Source organism: Heloderma suspectum, chromosome 1, assembly GCF_057233095.1.
Source record: "Heloderma suspectum isolate Gila_16-S chromosome 1, 16-S_ref, whole genome shotgun sequence".
NCBI classification, from domain to species: domain Eukaryota; kingdom Metazoa; phylum Chordata; class Lepidosauria; order Squamata; family Helodermatidae; genus Heloderma; species Heloderma suspectum.
Genome location: NC_139458.1, coordinates 371432154 through 371458002, shown reverse-complemented (window position 1 = coordinate 371458002; position 25849 = coordinate 371432154). Strand labels below are relative to the sequence as shown.

General features: G+C 40.6%; 1 protein-coding gene across 26 annotated transcripts in view; it reads right to left on the bottom strand.

Moving 5' to 3' along the window:
* The window catches only part of SDCCAG8 (SHH signaling and ciliogenesis regulator SDCCAG8), a 175608-nt gene that overhangs the window by 95401 nt on the left and 54358 nt on the right, over positions 1 to 25849 (bottom strand). Inside the window, exon 14 of one of the 26 annotated variants that reach the window (XM_084828244.1) lies at positions 25378 to 25469. The exons of 23 other annotated variants lie outside the window; for them this stretch is intronic. In XM_084828244.1, coding sequence (XP_084684370.1) covers positions 25382 to 25469 — 88 coding nt within the window. In that variant the 3' untranslated portion in view covers positions 25378 to 25381. Of the gene's footprint in view, positions 1 to 870; positions 964 to 25288; positions 25470 to 25849 lie in introns of those variants that run through there. 2 more of the 26 variants (XM_084828245.1, XM_084828243.1) reach the window with 2 other exon arrangements.

Sequence of the window (25849 nt, the reverse complement as noted above, 5' to 3'; positions counted from 1 at the left end):
ACCAAAGAGCCGACCCCCTTCAAAAGGCAGGCATATAAGGTTGACCTTAGATGCAGTATCTGACTGCCAGTTCTTTAGCTAGAGTTGCCTTCTAGCTGCCATGTTCAGACCGACAACCTTGGCAGATATGGTGATGGAGTGTAAGCACATGTCTGCTAGGAAGGCAAGAGACATGGAAATCTTGGTAAAGGTGGATGCTGGGGCCTGTTCGGGTGGGATGACCTCCTTCAAGCCATCTAGGAGTGGACAGACCTAGCGAAGTATGAACCTGCAATGCCTGCCCAGAGAGAGAGCGTCACAGCTTCAAAACTGCTTTTGATGAAGGCTTCTAGCTTCCGATCCTGAGCATCCTTGAGAGGGGCCTCTGCAGGGAACTTGAGAGGAAACTGCTATGTTCTTGCCCAGAGCGACAGTTGTTGCACACACCAGAGTTGTGGAAAGATGGGGCTTCTTACTCTTGTTTAGGTGGTAAAGCGAGAGCCACGATTTTGGAGGTTTGGAGATCTTGGAAAGATCCTGCCATTCCTGTGAGATCAGTTTCTCAAAGTTGGGATCCAATGGAAAGGCAGTATTTGTTAGCAGTGGGTGCCCCATCCTCCTCTGGTGGGCTAGACTGATCTCCTGTGACACCCTGGCAATCATACGTTGAAGAAAGGCCCATGGGAAGAGAAGATGTTGGGGACATTTCTGTATCCGAGCCAGAGGGTTCTCCTTCCTCAGCCAAAGAGGAGTTGTCCTCTTGGGCTTCCATTCTTGGTAGTTTAGCCAGAACCTCAAGATGTTTGGACTTCGAGGGCCATTTGCCCTTCTTTGGGGTGGCTGTTTCACCCACCTGGTTGATACTAGACTCCTGGGGAGTTGGTGGGGGAGCTGTGCTCTGTGCTCGGAATACCTGGAATTGGGATGCCATGTCCTGCTTCTCTGTCTCCTCCCTGAGTCAAGCCTGTTCATCTTCTGAGAGGTCTGAAGAGAGAGGGACAAAAGTGTGGTACAGTGCCTGGCTCTATAGCCAAGAGGCCTGATCCCTAGGGCAGTGGGCTGATGGTGATGTGCCTCCTAAGAAAGTAGGAAAAACCCTGCAAACCTGGGGGGGGGGATCTCCTCTTGTGAGGGGGAGTTTCCACTGTGAAGAGCTCTTAAGCCCCAATGTGAAATATATCTAAATTCCTTTCTCGTGTGTGTGTGTGTGTGTGTGTGCGCGTGCGCGCGCACGCGTGTCTGTCTGTCTATCTATCTATGGGGGGGGATAAAAGGGCCCAATAGAGGGGGAGGGGCTCTCCCAAGAATTATTTGTGGAGAAGTTGCTACAAGCTTGGGTAAACTTGGCCAGGAGTGTGCTGGGGGGGGAGATGGGGGGGCTGCCCTGCTGAAAAGTAAGGGTTCCCCACCCCACCTACCAACACTAGCGATCTCCACCTCACTGAGGCAGAGACAGGCTGGGGAGAAATGGCTGCCTGCACGTGAGTAGGAGAAGTCATAATGAAGTCACCTAGTGAGAAAAAGCCAGGCCTCCATCCAAGCTTTCCCTCCCCAGCACCAGGTCCCTCCTGAATGACTGTGCAAGTGTGTGGGAAAGAGAAACTTCTCCCTCAACTGAACTAAAAATACATCTGCCCTCAACAGGCAGAAAAGAGAGACTGAAGTGCTCCTGCAGGGCGAGGAATCAAGGAGATGGGGACTTTATACTTTTTGAAAATTCTGAAAGTTCTGCCTGTCAACACCAAGTCCACGGCTAACCCATACCTATTGGAACTTGTAGGGAGGAGTCAGGGGAAAAAACATATTTTTCCAAATAAATGTTACTGAAGGGGAAATAACCAACTATTGCATTATTTATACTACAAAATCAGTTACACTCCAGATTTGCAAGAGTAGCCTATTTGTATCTACAGGCAAATAAGGAACAACAATTCAAACAAGCCCCACTGCTGTAGTCATGTTTAACTTTAACAGCTATGATAGGCTTCCTAAACGTGGCTCATACATTGCTCCACAGGAATTACCAGAAGAATTAGATTATCACCAGAAAGAATTTGCAGAATGTGCTTTGAAAAAGTTGCTGTGTTATTCACACTAGAAGCATACTGATGTCCTTGTGTTCAGATTGCAGCTGCCAGAAGTAGCCAGTCATATCCATTATTTTTAAAGTTACCTTCTCAACTCAAGGTTGTGGATAAAAGTTCAAATATGTCTACATTGCCTTCTTCCTAGGGTGGCCAGATGTCCTACTCTACAGACGATAGTCCTCTATTTTGGAGATCTGGGAAAGGACAGTTCTCTATTTGAAGGTATCCTCTATTTGAAGAGGTGTCCAGTCCAGGTCTGCTTTAAAGCCAAAGAACCATTAAGACGGGAGAGCCTAGGGGCCTGGAAGTTGCCCATCAACAGTTAGCAGACTGAGCAAGCACACAGGTCACCCAATCAGTCTTCTCCGATATGGTGAGTTGTATTGTATTGATACTTAAATTATGGTTATTATTTCTTAATTTGTACACAGAAATTTGCATATTTGGAAAAAAGAAAAGCGTCTGTGGATCCATATAACAGAATGTACATTACATTACAAAAGAAACCTCTTCTTTTCAATTCAGCATGGAATGAAAGCTGAATGGAAGATAAGTGTTTGAATGCGAGAAAAGCATTTGTCTTCTCCCATATGTGCCTGCCCGGACCCTAATATCACAGCAAGCTGTGGGGTGGGTGATTGTCTGTCGGGAGTAACGGACAAGCTTATTATCAGGCTATAATAAGCCTGATAATAAGTGGCTTATTATCAGGGTGGCTTAGCATGACATGTGAACTCACCCAATGTAACCCCTGGAGGATTTCCTGGTTGGCAATGCAGATCTCAGGCGAAAAAAGGTTCCCTAAACCTGCCTTACAGCTTCCTAATTTCAGTACTGATTGTTCCTTCTATTGTCCATATATTTTTCTGATTTGAGGATATTCATTTCAGGATAAGAATACTGAATAAAATATCAACAAGCCTCCCCTCTTCAAGATTTTTAATTATGGTATCATATTTGCTAGTTACTTGTTACCGGTATACAATATCAGCAGTGGCTCCCATGGTTTTCAATCTGGCCCACAACGTAGAACTGTTTGTCCACTCTTTCCCACAATACAGTTTCTTAAATACATGTCCAGGGCCGAAGAGTCAGAGCTCTATTACTGTAGATCAGTGGGATTTTGAACTGGTTGACAGGGTCCCTGGGGCTGCTTACAAGCTTATAAGGAATTCCTCAGGCAGACAATCTTTCCTGAGACAGCCCACTTCTAATTATCTTCCCTGCCACAGAGGGTTGTGGTTGAGTGTGTTCTGGAGTGTACTCCTCGTGCACATTAAGTGAAGAGGCCCAGCCGCTCTGGCCACACCCCTCCCTAATCTCAGTATGTGCCCTAGAATATGCCCATACTCTTCTGCAGTGTGCAGGGGTTCCGTAGCAGATGTACAGTAGTCCCTTGGCAGACAAGTTGGTGTTGAAATCATTCCCTAAAGGTATGTGAAAACCACTACTGCGGATCAATTCAAGTGTACATTTAAACACAACACCAAGGTATGTTTTTCTCCTGTGCTAGTCAAAAATAAAATGATAAAATCCATAAAATCAATTCAAACAGAATAGTGCACACATGGTATTTTCCCCAGATGTCACGCTTTTAAAAGTTCTCATGCTAAAGCTCCCAGCTGCTTTTTTGATTCAGGAACATTTAATGAATACTTTGCAGTTCTGTGGGGATGCTTTCTGAGAAGGAAACAGAAAAATTTGGGTACACACACACGAACACACATCTGTGCTGCTCAACCCCCAATAATCAATGGTAAAAATGGGAGACTAAGGATACAGGATGCTGAGCAAGTATTTGTATTATTCAACACCAGAGACGAGTGAATGCAACAGCACTCCTACCGCCCCCCCACCAATATTATCTTTAGTCACCAATGACCCTACCAAATTTTAATCAAAATGTGTTAAAACCTTTCCTTCCACTTTCTCCTTTAAGGAAATGCAGCAAGGAGACTGCAAGCAGGTTCCATACAAATGTTAGTATTTTACTATCATACACATTCTTATGCACATTCTGTAAAGACAAATCTGCCCCTTGAGAGTATTTTCCAGGAAATATATTAAGCCCTCAACTCATCCACCCAGATCCCATAATATCCAAGGATGTGTCCATATCTGTGAATCATTCGTGCTAGCACATGTGAACTATATTATATAACTTGATGGAGTCTGATTAGTCCAGAGGCTATATTAGTGTCTAGAGAATATAGTAGTCCAAGAGAATACAGAAGTTGGCTATCCATGATCAATAGTGGTCTAGAGACTGGAAGTGTACTGTATTGCACACATTGAAATGAATGGCCAGGCTCTGTTTTAAAGACTGCATCATCTAGCAGTAAAGGCTCCATAGTTATGAGGCACATGAGGTCAAACATACCTGGGGCATTACATTCAACAAGGCTGGGCAAACTTCAGGCTGGGGGAATCTACTTTGGTTTTTATTAGAACTAAAGATCCACGAACCAAAGCTTAGTGCAAAAGATATATACTTAGAATTAAAGAATTCTGAGCCCAAGAATTTGTTCTGAGTATCAAAACTGAATGGAGCTCACAGTCCTTCCACACAAAAATCCACTTCCTATTACCCCAAGCTTTCTTCATTGCAGCAGTATAATTTAGAGTGAGGGACAGTCATTTTGTTGCTGCAACAGGGAGTCAGAAATCATTGCCAATTTACTTGCAAATCACCCAGAGATCTACCAAAAGCTCCAGATGTACCATCTGCTCTCCCCTGATATATAAATCCAAAAGGCAAATGTAACATTAAAATGTGGACTCTGTTACCTTTTGATTCCTCCCCCCTTTTTTTGTTATTATTAGAACTATGGACAAACATTTACCACACTTTTAATTAAAAATTGCCAGGGGCCCAAATAAAATAGCTGAGGGGGTCACATCTAGTCCCCAGGCCACTGATTGGCCATTCTCTCATCTACAAGGTGATGGCCTGTCCCACAGAAACCTAAAACATGATAATGCAAAGTATAAGAACAAAAGCTGAAAGTGTGGGATTAAGACCTCGGCAGGCTATAAAAGCAGCACAAAGAGAAGGAAGCTTTCCATTCCCTCCCAACCACTAAAGCCTAGATATCAACCAAGAGATGCCTCAGAGCATAAACAAGTGGATTGGGTTATTATAATCTTGAAGATAGCTATCAATCTGGATGGCTTTAAAAGGGAGATTAGACAAATTCATGGAGGATAAGACTATCAATGGCTACTAATCATGATGGCTATGTATTACCCCCAGTATCAGCAGCAATATGCAACTCAATATCAATTGCTGGGGAACAGGAGCAAGGGGGTTCTACTGCACTTATGTCCAGCTTCTGGGCTTCCCATAGGCATCTGGCTAGCCACTATGAGAACAGAATACTGGACTAGATAGGCCTTTCATCTAATCTAGTATGGCTTTTCTTATGTTCTTAAGGAGCATTTCAAGAGACAGGACTTGGCCAACCCAAACATCTACTGCTTCACCACAAGGTAGGCCACCTGGCTGGTGGAAAGGTAGAAAGCAAGGAAGTGAATATTTAGTTTTTCCAAGAGTCCAAGGCCTTGGAGGTACAAGGCAGGAAGGCAAAAGGACAACAGCAGAAGTGGAAGACAGTTCAGAACCCAGGAGCAGCAGTTCAGTAGGTGAGCAAATGTTCCTGCAGGATCCCTGGGAAATACCCAACAAGGAAAACTTAAATGGGAAATGAGGGATTGTATGATTGGCAAGTTCAGCCAAAGGTCTCCATGATGAACAGCAGTAAGTGATTTGTTGTCACAGTGACAGGAAGTCAGCTAGACAGTAATATCAAGTTGGAGCTTGCAGGATCCTGGGTTGTTCCATTGACATGAGTCCCTGCACCATACAGCCTGTCTAATTCAATAACCATATTTGGAAGTGCCCACATACACACTGAAGTAAACACCACTAGCTTCTGGATATCAAAGAAAAAATATGGGAGGGATAATACATGGACATCGCTTCCTTCTTTTGAGATAAAAGCAACACAGAAGGGAAAATTCAATCCTAAGTGATGTTGCTCTAGGATATAGAAGCCCTTCTCAACAGTGTCCTGAATCTACTCTCAGTGTGACACTGAGTAAATTCACTTCATGAATGCTGCATTCTGCAAGCTGCTGTCAGTTAGCTATAAGCAAGGTTGGTTGCTTCAGCTTCGGAATGTGTGTGCATTCGATACTACTTGTGAGCATAACAATGGCAGCAACTATACGAGCAATTGAAGGGTATAATTTAATATTCCTTCACCTCTTCCTAATTTTGACAATTGGGGATATTTTCTCCAGTGGTGAAGAGCTTAGTGCCATTCCTCTGAACACCAGATTGCCAGGGGGACAAACTGGGAGTGGAACGTTGTCTTCATGCTCTGCTTATGGGCTTCCTGGAAGACTCTGGCTCTTAATTGTTGGAAATAGGGAGCTGAACTAGATGGAACTTCGGTCTGATCCAGCAGGACTCTTCCTGTGTTCTTGTCTGTTGATGTGCCATTCAGTGCCATACATGTAACGTACCCTTCAGGCTTAAATTTTTCCCAGCATTAGTTATCCCACAGCACAAGAACACTCTACATCATAATCTTAAAATAAGTTTCATAAGAGTTAATTTCTCTCTTAAAAGAGATATTTAGGGAAGCACATTCATTCCTCGGCTTCTACACATGTCCCAGAACAGAAGCCCTTATTTTTTTGGTTGGCAAAAAATGTTGGCAAAATCCAACATTACGTGAGTGAACTTCTCCTTGCACAGTGGGACTTTCCCCTTGCAACCCCAAGAACCCCTCATCTTCTTAAAAGGGTCCCAACCCTCTGGAGCAGATGTTAAGGGGGAGGGGGGAGCTGTAGGGGGAGGGCAATTTCTCACCTCCATGTTCCGTTGATGGAAGCTGTTCCCTCAGTGAGATGGGTTACATGGATTTCACCCATTCGCTTTAGCATAGGGCTGGGATTGTGTTGGGTGGCATAATTATGAATCTATCCTGTCACTATAGACCTACCCTGCCTGAGGCAAGAAAAAGGATAGCAGTGATAGGTGCTGCTTTGAAGAGATTAAATTGGTGTGGACCTGGCTTCTCTTCTTTGGGGTCTTGAAAAGATCTTAATGGTTCTGGCTGTTGAAAAAAGAAAGGGAAGCACTGGGTCAGTTGGTCACATCAAAATATTGGTTGTCAGTGACCTCTGGTAAGAGTGGAGGGAACTCAAGTGTTGAATCTGTCAGACGGAACATCAATGAAAAGAGAGGGGAGTCCTCGGCACAGTGCAGGGTGAGTTTGGTTATCACTGGTTATGAGGGAATTTCTTGTGAGATAATTTCTTGGTATGAGAGTAAGGACTGCAGTGGAGAGGGCAGTGGATGAAGTGTATACATTGTGGAAGAAGCTCCTACTTGGGAACTGCTAGCTTAATTTTTTTAAGTAAGCCTGTTAGGCCATATGTGAGATATCCCTGTATTTTATACTTGATTATTGGGAATATTTTACATCTGTTTTGAATGTAAGTGCTAATCAATGAAATAAATGAGTCTTCAGAGTCTGATTCTAGCACCCACATAGATAGCACAAGTTATCAATTATTATGGATTCTCTCATACTTTCCACTGCATTTTTTCCATAAATGCTCCCTCATATGCTTTGCCCTTTTACTTTTGGCCCTTTCTGACATTATGGAGTGCTTCTTAGTGATGTTCTGTACTCTGGTTCCAATATGCATGTACATTGTTTCAGATATGAATAGTATACATGTGTATAGCTGCTTTCCTCCTTTAAATTAACTTGAGTAGTGAACAGGAAAGGATCACACTACCACTTGTGTATGTTAAGGGCAAAGTGGCAATTTATAGATCCATATGTCCTTAATATCTTATGCAGTAGATAATACTGGGCAATACTAGACTAGATGGACAAAAAGTCAACTCCTATGTATGCAGTGTGCACTTGTTTCAGTCCTGCTTACACAGGATTGTTTCCCGCCTCCCAGCTGAGCAGAGCAGAGCAGAGCAAGCTGCTCCAGCTGGTCCAGGGACTACAGAAGCAGGCAAGCTCCCAGAGAGCGAGCGAACAGAGCGAGCGAACAGGGGGAGCAAACAGGAGTTGGCCAGGGGAGTTGCAGTGGTTGAAGAGACAAAGGAGACAAAGGAGACAGAGGCTAAGAGGTAAGTGGGTTGCAGGAAGCCCAGGGTGCTGCCCTTTATCCTTCTGACTGGCTGTGAGCTCACCAGTAGCTTCTGAGAGCTCCAACTGAATTGGAGGGGTGTGGCCTGAGTACTCCCAGCAGCTGACTGGGCGGGAAGCTTCAGTCTGTTTCCCGCCTCCCAGCTGAGCAGAGCAGAGCAGAGCAAGCTGCTCCAGCTGGTCCAGGGACTACAGAAGCAGGCAAGCTCCCAGACAGCGAGTGGTCAGAGCGAGAGAACAGGGGGAGCAAACAGGAGTTGGCTAGGGGAGTTCGGCAGGGGAGGTCAAGGGGGAGGCCCCTAACATTTTTTTTAACTAACTTTTTCCCATTTATTTGTCTTGTAACACACACTTCCACACCAGTGGGACTCTGCTTTTAACCTCTACTGAGTAGAGGAGCAGGCACAGGCTAGTCTAGAACAATCACAAAGCTAGACACAAAAAGGGAAAAGGGGCTATGGAAGGACAAGACTCTCCAGTGGTGGTGACCTGCAAGGTGTGTGCCATGTTTGTTTTCTTGCCTGAGAACAACATGGCCTACACCTGCAACAAGTGCAAGTTGATCACACTGCTGGAGGAAAAAGTAAGTGGACTGGAGCGGCGACTGTCAACCCTCCGGGGAATAAGAGAACACGAAGAGTTCTTGGACAGAATGGGGGAACTACAGCAGCAAAGGGCAGACCAGAAGCTTGAAGAGCAACAGCAAGATGAGGCAGAAGTGGGAAATGCTGAGGAGAAGAAAAATGGAGTAGAGGATACTCCTTGGAAAACGGTGACAGTTAGGAGAAGAAGAACTAGACGCCACTCTGCACCAGTGGAAGCGGTGGAGCTGTGGAACCGATTCCAGGTACTTGCAGATGAGACTGGAGGACAGCCTGCAGAGGAAGAATCACAGGGGAACCTGCATGAGAGTGAGCAAGAGGCTAAAGGTCAGTCAAACAGAGGCGATGAAACCCAGGCCTACAAGAAGAAGAAGAGAAGAGTGGTAGTAGTGGGAGACTCCTTGCTGCGTGGGATCGAGACCCAAGTATGTCGCAAAGACCCGTGGACTCACCAGGTATGTTGTCTCCCGGGAGGACAGATTAGAGACGTGACTGAAAGGTTGCCTGCACTCATAAAGCCCACTGACAGGTATCCCTTTCTTCTCATCCATGTGGGAACAAATGATACCGCCAAGCGGAGCTACGAAGAGATCACGTCAGACTTTGAAGCTTTGGGAAGGAAACTCAAGAACTTTGGGGCCCAGATAGTTTTCTCATCCATCCTTCCAGTAGTTAGAAGAGGGATAGAAAGGGAACGAAAAATACTCCGGGTGAATGACTGGCTACGAAGGTGGTGCCGACGAGAGAGATTTGGATTCTGGGACCACGGGCTATACTTCCTGGAAGATGGGCTGTTGGCTAGGGATGGGTTGCACCTCACAAAGGCTGGGAAGAATGTGTTTGGCCACAGCATGAAGAACTTCATCAGGAGGGCTTTAAACTGAATCCTACGGGGAAGGGAGATGTAATGTTGGGGGTAACAATGGACGTAGGCGCATGCACTGCAATGGAGAGAACAGCGCTGATAGCGCCCAATAATAGTCTTCAGACACATGTAGGAAGAAAGCCAGACTATGAAGCACATGGTCTTCGATGTCTATATACTAATGCCCAGAGTATGGGAAACAAACAGAACGAACTTGAACTCTTAATACAGGAGGGAAATTATGACTTGATAGGTATAACTGAGACTTGGTGGGATGACTCTCATGACTGGAATACAGCAGTTGAAGGATATAACTTGTTCAAAAAGAACAGGAGGAACAGAAAGGGAGGCGGGGTTGCACTGTATGTGAAAAATACATATTTCTGCACAGAAATACAGGAGGAGGAGCTTGGTAGCCCCATCGAGAGCATCTGGGTTGAAATAAATGGAGCAAAGAATAAAAGGAACCTGGTGGTCGGAGTCTACTACCGGCCACCCAATCAAGGAGAAGCCAAGGATGAAACTTTTGAAAAGCAAATAGCCAATGTTTTAAGGAAGCATGATGTAGTAGTAATGGGGGACTTCAATTTCCCCGATATTTGTTGGGAGACAAATTCTGCAAAACATGGCCCCTCCAGGAAATTCCTGACTTGTGTGGCGGATAACTTCCTCCTACAGAAAGTAGAGGAAGGAACTAGAGGATCGGCTATCCTTGACTTGATCCTAACCAACAGAGATGACTTAGTGGATAAAGTAGCAGTTACAGGAACTCTGGGGGAAAGCGACCATGTTGTACTTGAGTTCTTGGTTCTAAGGGAAGCAAAAGCCGAGTGTACTCAAACGCGTACCCTGGATTTTAGGAAAGCTGATTTTAATAAACTCAGAACAATGATCAGTAAGGTCCCATGGCAAACAATGCTAGCGAGAAAAGGAGTCCAAGATGGGTGGGAACTTTTAAAAAAGGAAATTCTCAAGGCACAATCACAAACAATTCCAACAAGAAGAAAAGGTGGAAGACAACAGAAGAAGCCAATGTGGCTTCACAAAAAGCTTAGGGATGACCTGAAAACAAAAAAGGACACATATAGGAAGTGGAAAGAAGGCCAAGTAACAAAGGAAGAGTACAGGCAGGTAGCACAGAATTGCAGGGATGGCGTCAGGAAGGCTAAAGCGGAGAACGAGGTGAGGTTAGCGAGGGATGCTAAAAACAACAAAAAGGCTTTCTTCAGCTACGTGCATAGTAAAAGGCAGAGGAAAGAAATGGTTGTTCAGCTATTAAATAAGGATGGCAAAATGATAACAGATGACAAAGAAAAGGCAGAGGTGCTCAATTCCTACTTTGGCTCAGTCTTCTCCCAAAAGAGGGTCTATGACCCCCCTGGCAAAGGCGAAGTACAGGCTGAAGGGGCAGGATCGCAGCTTGAGATCGACAGGCATATGGTCAAGGAACACCTCATTACTTTGAATGAGTTCAAATCTCCAGGGCCAGATGAACTGCATCCTAGAGTAATAAAGGAACTGGCAGAAGAACTCTCAGAACCGCTGTCTATTCTCTTTGAGAAATCATGGAGGACCGGGGAAGTGCCAGATGACTGGAGGAGGGCTAACGTTGTCCCTATCTTCAAAAAGGGTAAAAAGGAGGAACCTGGGAACTACAGACCAGTCAGTCTGACATCAATCCCTGGGAAAATTCTGGAGCAGATCATAAAGCAATCCATCTGGAAGCACCTTGACAACAATGCCGTGATTACTCAAAGCCAACATGGATTTGTCAAAAACAAGTCCTGCCAGACAAATCTGATCTCATTTTTTGATCAAGTCACCTCCCTTGTAGACCGTGGGAATGCTGTAGACAACATATACCTCGACTTCAGCAAAGCTTTCGACAAAGTGCCCCATGATATCCTGATGAGCAAACTTGCTCGAAGTGGGCTAGATGAAACAACGATCATGTGGATCCACAGTTGGCTACAGAATCGGACTCAAAGAGTGCTGATCAATGGGACCTTCTCAAGCTGGGGAGAGGTAACGAGTGGGGTACCGCAGGGCTCAGTCCTGGGCCCAGTGCTCTTCAACATTTTTATGAATGACTTGGAGGAGGAGGTGCAGGGAATGCTGATCAAATTTGCAGATGACACAAAATTGGGAGGGATAGCTAATACTTTGGAAGACAGAAACAAAATTCAAAGTGATCTGGATAGACTGGAGTGCTGGGCAGAAAACAACAGAATGGCATTTAATAGGGACAAATGCCAAGTTCTGCACCTAGGAAAAAGAAACCAAATGCACAGTTACAAGATGGGGGATACGTGGCTCAACCACACTACGAGCGAGAAGGATCTTGGAATTGTCATCGATCACAAGCTGAATATGAGCCAACAATGTGATGTGGCTGCAAAAAAGGCAAATGCTATTTTGGGCTGCATTAATAGAAGCATCGCTTCCAAATCCCGGGAAGTACTAGTTCCCCTCTACTCAGCACTGGTTAGGCCTCATCTGGAGTACTGTGTCCAGTTCTGGGCACCACACTTTAAGAAGGATGCAGACAAGCTGGAGAGGGTTCAAAGGAGGGCAACAAAGATGATCAGGGGACTGGAAACAAAGCCCTATGAAGAGAGACTGAAAGAACTGGGCATGTTTAGCCTTGAGAAGAGAAGACTGAGGGGAGATATGATAGCACTCTTCAAGTACTTGAAAGGTTGTCACAGAGAAGAAGGCCAGGATCTCTTCTTGATCATCCCAGAGTGCAGGACACGGAATAATGGGCTCAAGTTACAGGAAGCCAGATTCCGGCTGAACATCAGGAAAAACTTCCTGAGTGTCAGAGCAATACGGCAATGGAACCAATTACCTGGGGAGGTGGTGGGCTCTCCCACACTGGAGGCCTTTAAGACGAGGCTGGACAGCCATTTGTCAGGAATGCTCTGACTTGGATTCCTGCATTGAGCAGGGGGTTGGACTCGATGGCCTTGTAGGCCCCTTCCAACCCTACTATTCTATGATTCTATGATTCTATGGATAAAAGTGTCTCAGATCAGCCCACTGACCCTGTAGGAAACTCCCCAGACATTCTTTTATGCAAAAATCTGAAATAATAAGGCATCGTATGTTGTAGGATATCATTATGTGCCAACGTCAACCTCTTCTTTCAGCTGGGGACTGCCTCCTGAATGTAGCCTACAATTCTGAGGTGTCTATCCTGTTTTCATGGATGGATTTCAGCCTGTTTAGCCGGTGGATGTGGACAAGGTGCTTGGAGGGCTGAAGCCAACCACTTGCTCTTTGGATCCATGTTCAACTTGGCTAATTAAGAAGAGAGGGAGTCTGGCTACATGTGTGGTGAAGATTAGGAATGCTTCCTTGCACAAGGACAGCATCTCCAACAGCAGTTGATATACCAGGTAAAATGAGAGACCTTCCCTTTCTGTGCTTTTGGTTCTACCGGACCCATCGAGTCCTACCTGGAGCAAGTCCTTAAGATCTAGAGGTGCCCATCCAAGGGTCTCTTCCCCTAGCTGGGTTCCTCTTCTCTCTACCTCTTTGCTGTTATCAATACTCGTCCCTCGCATTCCTCCTCTATCCTTCTCTTTTGCCATCCTTCCTCCCCATTCTTGCCACTCCTGGATACTTGGAGACCACCAACCATGTCTTGCCTGTCACACAATCTTCTGTCATTGGCAGCAGCTGCAGCTTGTCTTCCCTTTAGGCCCAGCTGATGAGGGGAGGTGGCCTGTGATGACACTGCTTGGCATTGCCACTTGCCACAGCTCCAATCAGCTACTTTCAACTGTGTGGGACGGACTGGTGCCAGTGAGTCCCAGTGGTTCCTTATAATATGTTTGCACTTTGTTCAATAGCTGTTTTTCTAAGCTAAAGGAATGTGCAAAGATGTCAAAGATCACACAATAATTTTAGAAGGAAGATAAACGAAGAACACTTATTTTTAAAAGGTATGGACACCATTATACAGTTTTATGGAAAAAAAATAGATTGCCATAAGAAAAGCAAAGATGGACATATGTTGTTCTGGTACTTTTAAATATTAGAAACTCAAAAATAAATAAATAATTATTTTTATGATAACTTTTTATGAAATCCCTATAACCATTTTTGTTTATAATTATGAAACGTAAGAATTACATGTTTGTACTAGAGATTATAGATATATATTTAAAGGGCTGTATTACTAAATATTTATATTTTTAACCCTCTTTTAAGTATTTCTACTAATGTACTGCAGCAATAAGGATTTAGCAGAATTGATTTAGAAACATCAGTAGCTATTTAGCCCTGGGGAATACAACATAAATCAGTTGTGATTTTTTAAAATAGATACTGAAAGGCTAGTGAACACACAACAGAATTACACCTGAACTCCAGTGGTGGGCATCGTTTCCACTACAGAGAGAGGCCACCATCCTGCACAAAGTTAGGTGCCATTAAAGGCCCATCCATTTCAATATTTTGACTGCAGTCCCAAATTCACTTAGCTGGGAATAAGCTGCACTGAATACTGTGGGATTTACTTCTGAGTAAACACCATAGGTCTGCCCTGCATACCAACTATTTCTTAATGTTGATCTTCCAAAACAAATTCATTAACATTTGGGATTAAAGCTTTGATGCATAACTGTAGGTCACAATAAACAAGACCTTAGGGCTTCTGTGCCCACCTAGGACTTTTAACATTTAAACAAAAACTACTTTTGAAACTCCCAGAATTTTCAATGTCATACGCCATGCAGCACATGAGGCTACTCTTTGGGAGGATGAAAAAATCCCCAACAAGGCATATCACCCAGTTATCTGGATTATGGCCTTTGTCTTAAAAGTAAAACAGCAGCTCTACAAATATTCATCCTAACAAGAAAGTACCCCCAAAAGTTGTGAATTGTCCCCAAATGTCATTAAACTACATTATCTCATACAATCACACTCCATTTTATTGGCCTGGGCAACAATTAAATGAAGCAAAAATGCACAGTTACTATTATTTCACAGCAGAAGATAAGCTTTTTCAGCAAGTGGATTTCTCTCAGATTTTGTCAGAATGTGACATTTCTTCGCAAAAGAAAAAAAAAAGCAAAACTAGACATGACTCTGTAGCTAATACTGAAGTCTTATCTTGCTATCATTTTGATTTGGCTTGCCTGAACCACAACATTTTCCTAATCATAACTTTTGCGTGTTAACATTACAAAAAATTGACAGACAAAGCAATATCCTTGTCAATTTAAAAAGTGTTTTAAACACTTTATGTTATTTAGAGCAATGGATGAATGGATTTTAATAGCAACTTTCCAACTAAACTCACAATTACTGTCATTACGCTAAGTGCTTGATATCCCACTGTGCAGTTTTGCTTTCTGCTTTTTTACCTTCTTCCATGCACACTTTTAGCCACTGATTGTACAGCCTTTCAGTGTTTTCTGCCTTTTCCTTTAAATAAACTGGCTCTGGCTCCTTCCATCTGGTTCCCCTTCCGTCAGCAACCCTGCACCTGTTCACACCTCCTCTCCTGTTGGATTCCACTGAACATTTCCTCCTCTGCCAGGGCTATTCTGGCACTCACAACCTTTCTGTCATTCAATCCATCTGTCAGAAGTGAACTTTGTTTACCGCAAGCTTCTGCTTTCTTCTTCAAGATGCAAAGCCCCTCAAGGTCATTGTCAAAAGAACTGTCGGCATAGATTTAGTCCCTAGCAAAAGACAAAGCTGGACAGTTATCCATTTGTAAAAATTACTTTTTCAATATAGAGAAGACAATAGGGAAAAGTAAAATAATATGATAGTTAATGATCATGCTAAAGTCCTGCAATTTTTTTCATTTACGCCTATAATTCTTTCTGTAAAACCTGGTACAGTACAATTTACCCACTCAGCAAATATGCAAGAGACAAAAGGGAAACCATAAGCAAAAGGATTTAGAAAGAGGAAAATACAATATATCTTCTTTGAGTTAAGGCAAGATGAAGGAGAAATTATGTACTAAATTATATGCTTAAGAGGAAAAAAGAACAGCAGAGTAATAAACCAGTTCACACTGAAATTCTGATTTTAGAATATTTCATTACGAATTTCTCTGAGCTACATCATAGTTACATCTAAGCCCTAACTAATCTATGATTAAAGTATCACATTTTTAAAATTAAAAAAAAAAAATTTACCACTGAGAATTTTTTTAAAATGTCACTCATTTTGTCTGTGTGATTATCCATAATGTTATTCAAATGCTTTCTGCAAGTTAACAGAAAGAGCCGTGCAGCTACTTTGAGACATTTCATATTGTCAACAGGATCTATTATGCAGAGCTATTCAGGCATGCATCTGCTTTTCAAAAATTGGTTCCGATAGCCACATACTATTGAATTATTAACTAACCTCTTGAACAGTTTAAGTGATCTGAATAAGAATCATTTTACAAATCATCTTACTTGAGGGATATCCAAATTAAAAGGTAGTTTTCTTCATCAAAGAGAAAAACGTGTCAAAAAGTTTACAGAAACATAATTTCACTTTGTAAATATTTCAGAATTGTTATCCAACCTATTATACAAAACATCACATTTCAGACTTTTCTAAGTACTAACATATGATTTTATATGCCTTAATTGGGTAAAACACAAAGCATTAAACATTTCTTATACAAATAATAAATACCTATTCAATTCAGGATTTGGATTTTAACGTATTGTGTATGAAAAACTAGATCTTGCCTTTACAGCAAAGTGTCCCTTGGTCTTTAATTAGCCTAGTATTAGATCAAGGGGGAAAATGCTCAAGGTCTTCTAGAAAGGTCTACTATATAGTAACCTATCATCTTACAAATCCATATAATTGCTTTTAGCCCTTCTTACATGTTACACTCTGCTGGCAATATAGAATAGCCAGTCAGGACAAGAAGTCATACACCAGCTGCACTTCTGCAAAATGCTCAGACTACAGGAACAAGACAGGCAGTAGTGGGACAGTTGATGTGGCAATCATGCTGCCATGGAAAATGCATCAATTGAGCAGGGAAGAAGTCTGCTCCCTGTCATAATTGAATAGACCAGAGACAGAAGAGAGCTACCAGATGGGAAGGAAATAAGTAACCGTTCGTTTGCGTCTTTCTGCTCATCATCTTTATTTCTAAGACACGATAGGGCTGGATTCATAGTAAAACAATAATTGTTTTCAAATATCATATGATTTATCTTAGCATATAAAATATAAAGGTTTGATAACCCTAAAATATGATTATAACAACGTCAATGCTTCAGCATTCAAATGATCGGGAATTTACTTACAGACTTCAAGAAACAGATTCTTTAAACCCAATAGTTTATGCTTTGTCAGGAAAGAACTTCAGTTAGAGAACCTCACATAGAAGGAAACTAAATGTTTCTTTCCATTGAAGTGGTGCTGGTTGTTTTATACAGGATAATGCTTAACATATTAAATATGCATCACAAAACTACACTCATGTTTTCACCCTGTTTTATAAAGATAAAATATTTGCCACAGACCACTACATGTAATATTTTGTAATCTCAAAACTTTAAGATCTAGTAGATATTCTATTGAAAATATTTTCTAATTTGAATAAACTTGTCTAATTTGAACAAATTAAAAAATGTTATAGGAAGCAGATCAAATATTTATTAAAACAGATATAGAAGTAATAGTCATTCTTCAACAACTGAAGAGTATTCATGAGTTTTAGTTTTCCCTTACTGGATCAATGTCAGCATAAATACTGCACATAAATGTTCTATATATCAACAGATGTATTTATAAATCCTTCTTCTTTCAGGAAAAAAAACTGTTGGAGGACCACAAATTAAGCATCAGGCTATAAAAACTTCTATCCCCTTCAAAAAATAAAAACTAAAGATACAGCAACATGTTCACAATTTGCTTAGCTGTTAGGTATCAGAGCATATTTTTCCCCACTTAATACTTCATTAATGGCTTTGGAAATACTGTGATCTCAAACAATATAGTTCTGAAAGAACAATTAAGTACCTAAATCATTAGACAATAAGGTATTAGCCAACTGACAGTTTATAAAGTAGACTGTAGTACTGATTACTACAGGCACTGCCAGAAAACAAGAGTGCCGATTTATTCCAAATCATTCGATATCTGTCATCATAAAGCAGCGTATTGGCTAAATGATGGCAGGTAAAATCTTTCTCCTTCCATAATAGTGCAGAGCAGCTAATTTATTTACATATCTATAACTGAACACTTTAGCTGTCTTAGGAAGAACCTGTAGTCAAGGGTATAGGTCAGTTTTCCCAACTAGATTTGCACACTTTGAAAAAAATAGTGATTATTAATTGTTCCAGCCCCTTTTAATAAGATTACCTTATGCAAGACCTTCGTTTCAGTTGTGGAAATATTTGTGGTTTGTATAGCTGTAGGACAGAGAACCAAGATATTTTCACAGAATAGCTCGGGGAGAGGAACCAAAAAAATGCTTGCAAGATTCAGTTACAAATAAGGAGAACAAATGGCAACTTTCAAATCTATCACAGTCATTTACTAATATGCTGCTATATCAAATAAGTCTAATTTTTTTCGACAGCCCCAAATTAGATATATTGCAGAAACTGATGCATAAATAGCATATGGCTCTGTTATACCACCTATTTCAAATCCCCGTAATGTTTCTTCCCCTCCCCACTCAAAATGAATAATTGAGCCAAGCCATAAACCTTCTGCAAAGAGAAAAATATACAAGTTGAAAAACAGAAGCAGGGGCTGCAATGTTCTTTGTTCAACAAAGAGATGCATCATCCACATCTACTTGTTACTTTTCAAAGTATTTTATCATTCATCCTGGTCATTTAGCTACGGTAAGCATTCCATGTAACAGGTCCATACTTTCAACAGTATTTAAATTATTATTTTCCCATCATATAATTTTGTTTTCAGCCTCAGTATTTCAACATGTGGGTAAGAAACATACTATGGCTGCAGTCCTAAACCCAGGGTAAACCTGCAAGTAAGCCCCTCTGAGCTCAAGGGGACCTACTTCTGAACAAATACATATAGCACTGCAAATTCATGTGCTTACTACTAGTGATGGTGGTTGGAGAACTTAAAAGATTTAAGTCATGTTCAAAGTAAGAGAAAAGGGACATAGCAATGATTATAGTGTATAGAAGGAGCAAAGTTGTGCCCTCTTTCCTTAAAGGACATAGAGAGAAATATTACAAACTGAATTTCTAATATAGCTCCCAATCCGAATATATACTGAATGTGCAAGTGACACCAATACTCTACCTGAATGAAGACAGTTAATTCTGTTTTATTTCAAAATTAGCATACTTTTAATTAAAATGATTAAAACATACTGAACACATAAGCCTTGCAGTATATTTCAAAGTCCAGAGGAGCATTTTTCCTCACAGCAAAGATTCTGAAGAATTCACAAAGTCAATTCATCAGTGGATTTATACATTCTTTGTCTTGAAAATTTTTCAGATAAACTGCCTAGCTAACAAAAGTTTGTGTGTGCTTTTTGCAGTAAAAACGCATTGCAAGGTCTTATATCAGACCAATGGGCACACCACTGTAAACATCATGGAACTCTGCAGCTATCCTGCAGTTTCTCTCTCTGTGGTCAGTCTTCCCAGCTGCCCTATCTGTTACTGTCTGATTAGTTCTGCTAAGGAGCCCCTCCCCTGCCAGCTTTCAGTGCCATCTGTTCTACACAAGATGGCTGCTGCCCAGCAACCTAACACTGCCCTCCTACCTGGCACCCGGCTACCATCCTTACCCCAAAGTGCTAACACAGGTTCTCACTGCTGGCAGAGTCAGGATTTCATTACTACTACTTTGACAAGTGCAGGGTTGTTTGTAATTTCTCTTTTATCCTGATTTTGATTGTACAACCACCTCCCACTGATTCAGTTTGCTTCAGTTTTGTTGCTCACAGATTTTACTCTCCACATTAATCTCCCTCTGGCATGTTACTGCATCTGTTCCCTTTTTTATTATTAATTTTCAAATTCCCACCATTTTTGACAAAAAGGAGGTAATCTACACTCTGCTTCTGCCCATTTCATTTTCTTTAATTTGGAAGATAAGTATGAAAGCATGCCAAAGAAGTTAATTCTCCGTTAACAGTTTATTTTCTGGCATCCCGGTGCCTTTGTATATGAAAAACAGATAGGAATAAATGTTGACTAAACTGCAAGCAATCCTAAATGTAATGAAAAATAAACATATAAAACAGAAGCTAAGGAGTTTATTATTATTTCAGGGTTTTATACTTCTCTTTAATTTTAAGTTTTCAGGTGATTTTTTGAAATTAGATGTTAAAAACACTTCAATCTTATTTGTCTCTGTCAAATATATTTTTCTATTGATACATGCCCATTACTGAAGATAAAATTACAGTGAGTAATCATTTTATATTTTGTCAATAACACAATACAGGTTGTTGGAATTTTGCACATTACTTATATATGTATGAACAAACTTCCGATATGCTGTTTTTTAAGAACATGGTAAAAATCATGTTTCTTTGTAACAGATATTACTTAGGAAAGAGTACAGCTAGTATAGTTATTAAGTATCCAATATCTGAGTGATAGCGAATGCTTAATACAACAGAGCAGAAGTTCCTTTTTAAATCTAAGAGTGTATATGTAACAACTTGATGTGTGTGTGTGCACACATCATGAACACACATATTTTTATTCTTCTAGCAAAGTATACTGTCAGCATCACAATCACAAAACATCAAACCTTAAGCAAGATAGTTATGTTGCAAGAACCTGGGCGGTAGAGTGATGAGTTTAATTTATGTATCTTATTTATTATACATGGACTTCGATTAATGCCAATGAAGCTGCTGAAAACGTGCTAGAGGCTATTAGAAGCACTGCTAAACAGTAGGTATTTCAAGGTAAAAAGAATGCAGTGTTACTAATTACCACTGTATGACCTTCAAAACCATTGTCTTCAAAATATGATTTTCAAAAGATTTCTCTACATATCAATAATCAAATACTGCTGAACTTTTCTGATGAAATGCAACACTACCAACAATTACGAATAAAATAACTTGGAATAATTTAACATGAATATATGATCTGCTCTGGAGTTAAAAATAAGCCTTGTTGTCTTATACACATGGAACCCACCTCAACTGTTCATATAGGGCACCCTGAACCTGGAGCTTCTTCTGTGCAAGTTCCACAGAAATGAATTAGAACTGCACAAAACCCTCAATGTATGCTTGCAAATAGTCCATTAAAGATTGCAAAGATGTTACCAATGGATTACACCCACTATTTCAGTCATTATAAATGGGCCTGAATATCAATAATAGGGGTGGTGGTGGTGGTTTGTTTTAAAATTCAGATTAAAATAATGCATGAGAGTCTCTGATTTAAACCTCTGTCCTAGCTACTAACTAGAAAGATAACTGTTTTCTTTATGCCTGGAGTGGGAAATACCAGACACCACTTCACTTTCTGGAGTTTCTCACATATGTGGAAAGAAGAAGTTCTTCCAATTAACACAGCTGTATTGTTATTGTTGAAACTCATTTGCTTTATGAAAAGTTTTCCCTAGTGAGGGTATCTACTAATTGTATCACTACTACTGAGACTGCCTTCCCCCAAGTACTACAGGATTTTACTTTCCAAAAGATAAGATTACGATATGTTGAGATTCAGTAAGGTAAGACAGATACATCAGGATGAATTCAGTCAGTACCTGGAACTGGGCACAGTGCAGTCAAACAAGAATTATTTTGATGTGCTTTCTGTAACCCGTCCTGGACATGGACAGAATGTGGATGGGCTAAATGTTCTGGACCATCTACAAGAGCAGCTCCAAATTATGATAACCTATGTGGGAGGTAGGCACTTTGCTGACTTATCAGTGTTAATTGAAAAAAGCTGCCTGGAGTCTCAACTTGAGATTCTAGGGCAAATATTAATTCAATGGATTTATAGAACAGTGACAGAACGTACTTTCACTTAATAAAAAGAAATAATCAACTAACATTGTTGTTTCAAACTGGAATCAGCTCAGCCAATCACTTTTCTTCCTCTCCTAATTCATTAGAAATGTTGAATGATAAAGATGGATTGCTTGCAACAAATACTTGTAATTGTTAATGTAATAGAAATATTAACTGGATTGAGAAATACAATATGCAAGCACAATCAAATTATCAATAATTTGTAAAAATACAGTTGTATTGAATGTTATGCTTTAAAAAAAATCTAGCAGGGACTTCTGTCAGTGAGACAAAGGCAGAAGAGGTTTTTGGAAATTCCCTCTCCCTCTGCAGCCCCCCATTCTCCAAAGAGTTGAGGGACCCTTCAGAACAGCATGGGAGGTGGTGTGAGGGGCTATTTGGGGGCAGGTAGAACTGCAGAAAATTACCTGCCTCCCCTTTCTGTTGATGGAAGCCTCTACCAGATCACAGAGGATTCCCTCAGTGGAATGACACCATTTACATTAAACTTGATATCTTCTGAGCTCAAGGCACTGGTAAAGTGACCTATAAAGCCCTAAATAGTTTGATCTGTCAACCATGCTGTGTCAGCCTCCACCACCATGTCTCATAGCATTCTGTAATATTGATCAAACGCATCATTTTAATGTTATCATCTATGCATCAAGCTAGGCCTTGAAGGCCATGTACAGAAGTAAACTTGCTGGGTGCTCTATCTGTGGAATTACCCCCCACAGGAATTCCTCCCTCACAGCCTGAGTCAGTAGGCCACTTCACATATTACAGGCATCCATGTTTCTACCACAAGTCAGCAAAGTCCTTTTTGTGGCATGACTCGACATAACATAACTCAGACTCACAAGTCTGAGTATAATGCTAAACATACCCCAGAAACAGTAACTGACTGACACTCCCATGTGATTTAATACATATGACTGCCCTTCAAAAGTTACAGGAGAGACAAGATTGGCTCGTGATGAAATGTGGAGAGCCTCTCAATTGTGAAGCAGTCTTAAGCATCTTATTGAAGAGGCAGAAGGATGCATAGGGTGACATGGTGGGTATATTGTACATATGTGTTTCTTTTATTTGTATGTTTATAGCATTGTAGTCATTCATGCTTTGGGATGGAGCAAGCGAAAAATCCATGTAAGAATGAAATACATCAAGGTTTTCAATATTTATTAGTTTGTTAAGCACTGTGAACATATCACAGATAAAAACCTTAGTAAGAATCTCAGAAGTCTAACAAAACTGTAATCCATATTCACTGTTACTGATAAAGCAGCTTAAATGTTGTCATCAAAACAAAACAAATGTAAAAGAAATATAGAGAAACACATTCTTGCAATTAGCACAAAGATAGGGTAGGATTAAGAGTAAATACAATTTTTAATTGATGGGTAACTAACCTATTCTGTACTAAATTGGTTTTTTTAATCACAATTTTTTAAAAAGTAAATTTCTACAGGATAAAAGAAGCTGATGGATGACAGATTTAAACTTCAGGGACCCAGAAATTTCATGTGGAAGACACTTGTGCACATACAATTGGTCCTGACATTTTAAGGTTACGCTATTTACTAAGGCAAAATTCTAAGTTTAAAAAAAAACTGTAATAATTAGGAACAGCAACACATTTGCATTCAATTATAGATTTAAAATGTATATCCCACTTATATCTACAGAAGCCTAGAAATCAGCATAAACAGCACAGAATTCAAATTCCTAGCGTGACATTGAGCTTTATGGAATAAAATGCTTCCATTTTATTCATGTTAAAAAGTAAATTCCTAGCCATGTTGGTAGAGAAAAACTTTAAGAGTGTTGACACAGATGGGCAGTAAATATAGGAGGTTTTTCATGTCCCTATACTACAACAGATTACAGATGCTACATATGCTTCTGCTCTCCTTCTTCACTAAGAGTTCGCAGTTACTGCAATCAGGATAAGACACAGAAATAAAACACATAATGTAAAATATATTTGGTTTAGGTTTAAATAATATATGTTAATAAGCTACTAACTGCAATAATTTAGTTATTTCCAGCCAGATATAATATGCCAAGAAAAACATGAAGATTAGAACTTTAACTTACTCTAGTTTCTATAAATCAACCATTGAATTGTCTCCCTGGAGCAGCAGTAACTTCATCTCCATTATGGGTGCAAATTTCATAAAAAGTCAGGTTTTTTAGAAGGGCCGAAACAGGATTACCTAACTAAACTTGGCAACTAGATATGAAGGACAGTCTTTTTAAAGGAGCACTCTATCTATTCAACTTCCCAATAATTCATAGAATGAGCTTCTGTATCCCTACTTCATAGCCTCCCATGCAAGGAATATATCTCTTCTGAGACTACAGTCCTCCATAAGGGAAGCAAATACAATTTGTACTTTTTATTGCTTAAGTTGAATGAGCCAACAACTTTAAATTACAACACTGAACTGTGCTTCTGAAGTTTAGAAGCTTAAGGTGCACAATTTTTTCAGCCCCAAGGGCTACATACTCTACTAGTTGGGAGGCCAGGGATCACACGTGCATGTACATACACACGCACTTTCCCCCATTATGTGCATACACACCCTATTCCTTCTCTAGCCCACACACACACACCTCAATGTACAGGAATGGAGAAGTCCAAACCTCCCCTCCCTGCCTGCTGAGATCTAGGAATCATTTGGAGGTGGAGCTGAAAACCTTACCCATCCCCTCAGCAATCTCCATTGAGATTTCTGTTTTTCCACTGTTACTAGCAGCAGGAAAACAGAGAAGTGAGATCACTGGGAACTGGGAAAGGCATTTCCTGGTGGGTGGCAAATTGGTGGTGGAGATCTGGCAGCATAGGGTCAGGGCACACATGGGGGCCACATCCAAGGCCTTGGGGGGTGCATCTTGCTTGCAGGGCTTAGTGCATCCCTGTACTAAACCATAACAGAACTAACTGATAACCTTAGTTGTCTTAACACAATGACGGAAAGCTAGAACTTTTAAGAGATTTGTCATGAGTATGCATAAGAAAGGACCATCCAATTCCTAAATGCAATTACGGTAAACAGAAATTGCAGGCAAATTTAGAAGGGTAGTTAATCAAAAGTAAATAACAGCTCATCAGCCAGATTTTTTTTTTTAGCACACAGAGGAAAAAAATAAAAAGGTGGCTGAATACACAAGGCAACGATGTTATGGAAGAGTTAAAAAGAGATGGAAAAGGTGGTGGGGGGAGATAGAGGTAGGGAAGGTGGAAGTGAGTAATGAGAGAGGAAGAGCTAGTGAGGAAAGTGCTGGGTCCCTCTGAAGATGTAGAAGGTCTTTATCAGGAATCTGGACTCCTTTCCTGTTCTACATTGCCACAACATGACAAATCAACAAGTCTAGTTGTTAGAGCAAAGGAAAATGTCCATACTTTATATAAAAAAAAATTACTTGGAACAATGTGGTCATGACTGATAAAATATTATAAGAAGCTGTAAGCCAGCAAAGATTATACCACTTAAGCCATAAGCAAGCAAAAGCAAAGATCACACTTAAACCTAGTCTAGTTTCTGCAAACATCCAAAACAAATGAAGAAAGTAGGATGAAAAGTATCATGTTTATGCAACACTGAAGACGTATTGTTTAATCATTAATTTTGGCAAATCTGAATAACATATTATTTGGATGCTTAACTTAATTAGGCTCTTAGTATACCTTATTAAGAGTGTGGAAATTTTTCAGAAAATCTATCTACAGTTTGGATTTTCTCCAAGACACCACACAGCTTCATAACTTGTATGATTAGCCTTAGGAAGGAAATTGGTAAACCATTTGGTTATCTATCACAACAAATCATTATAAAAGAAGTCCTGCAAAATCAAAACTTTTGCTGTCTTAACAACTTACCCAAAACTTTTTTCAAGTTCATTAACCTCTAGCATATTTGTTCTCTAAATACAGGCTGTGAGAAGGGTGTTTTTCTCCCCATCTGCTACTAGCCCATGATCTATATTTACACCATTCTTTTAAAAAAGAGGATGGCGTAATCATTTAAGATGAATACTATCTTCTCCCACCTATTTTCATATCCATGTCCACATGTATCATACACACCATACATGTACTTCACTCCACCTAATACTACAAACCTAAATGCTTTCCGGCATATTTTTAAAACTGGACATTA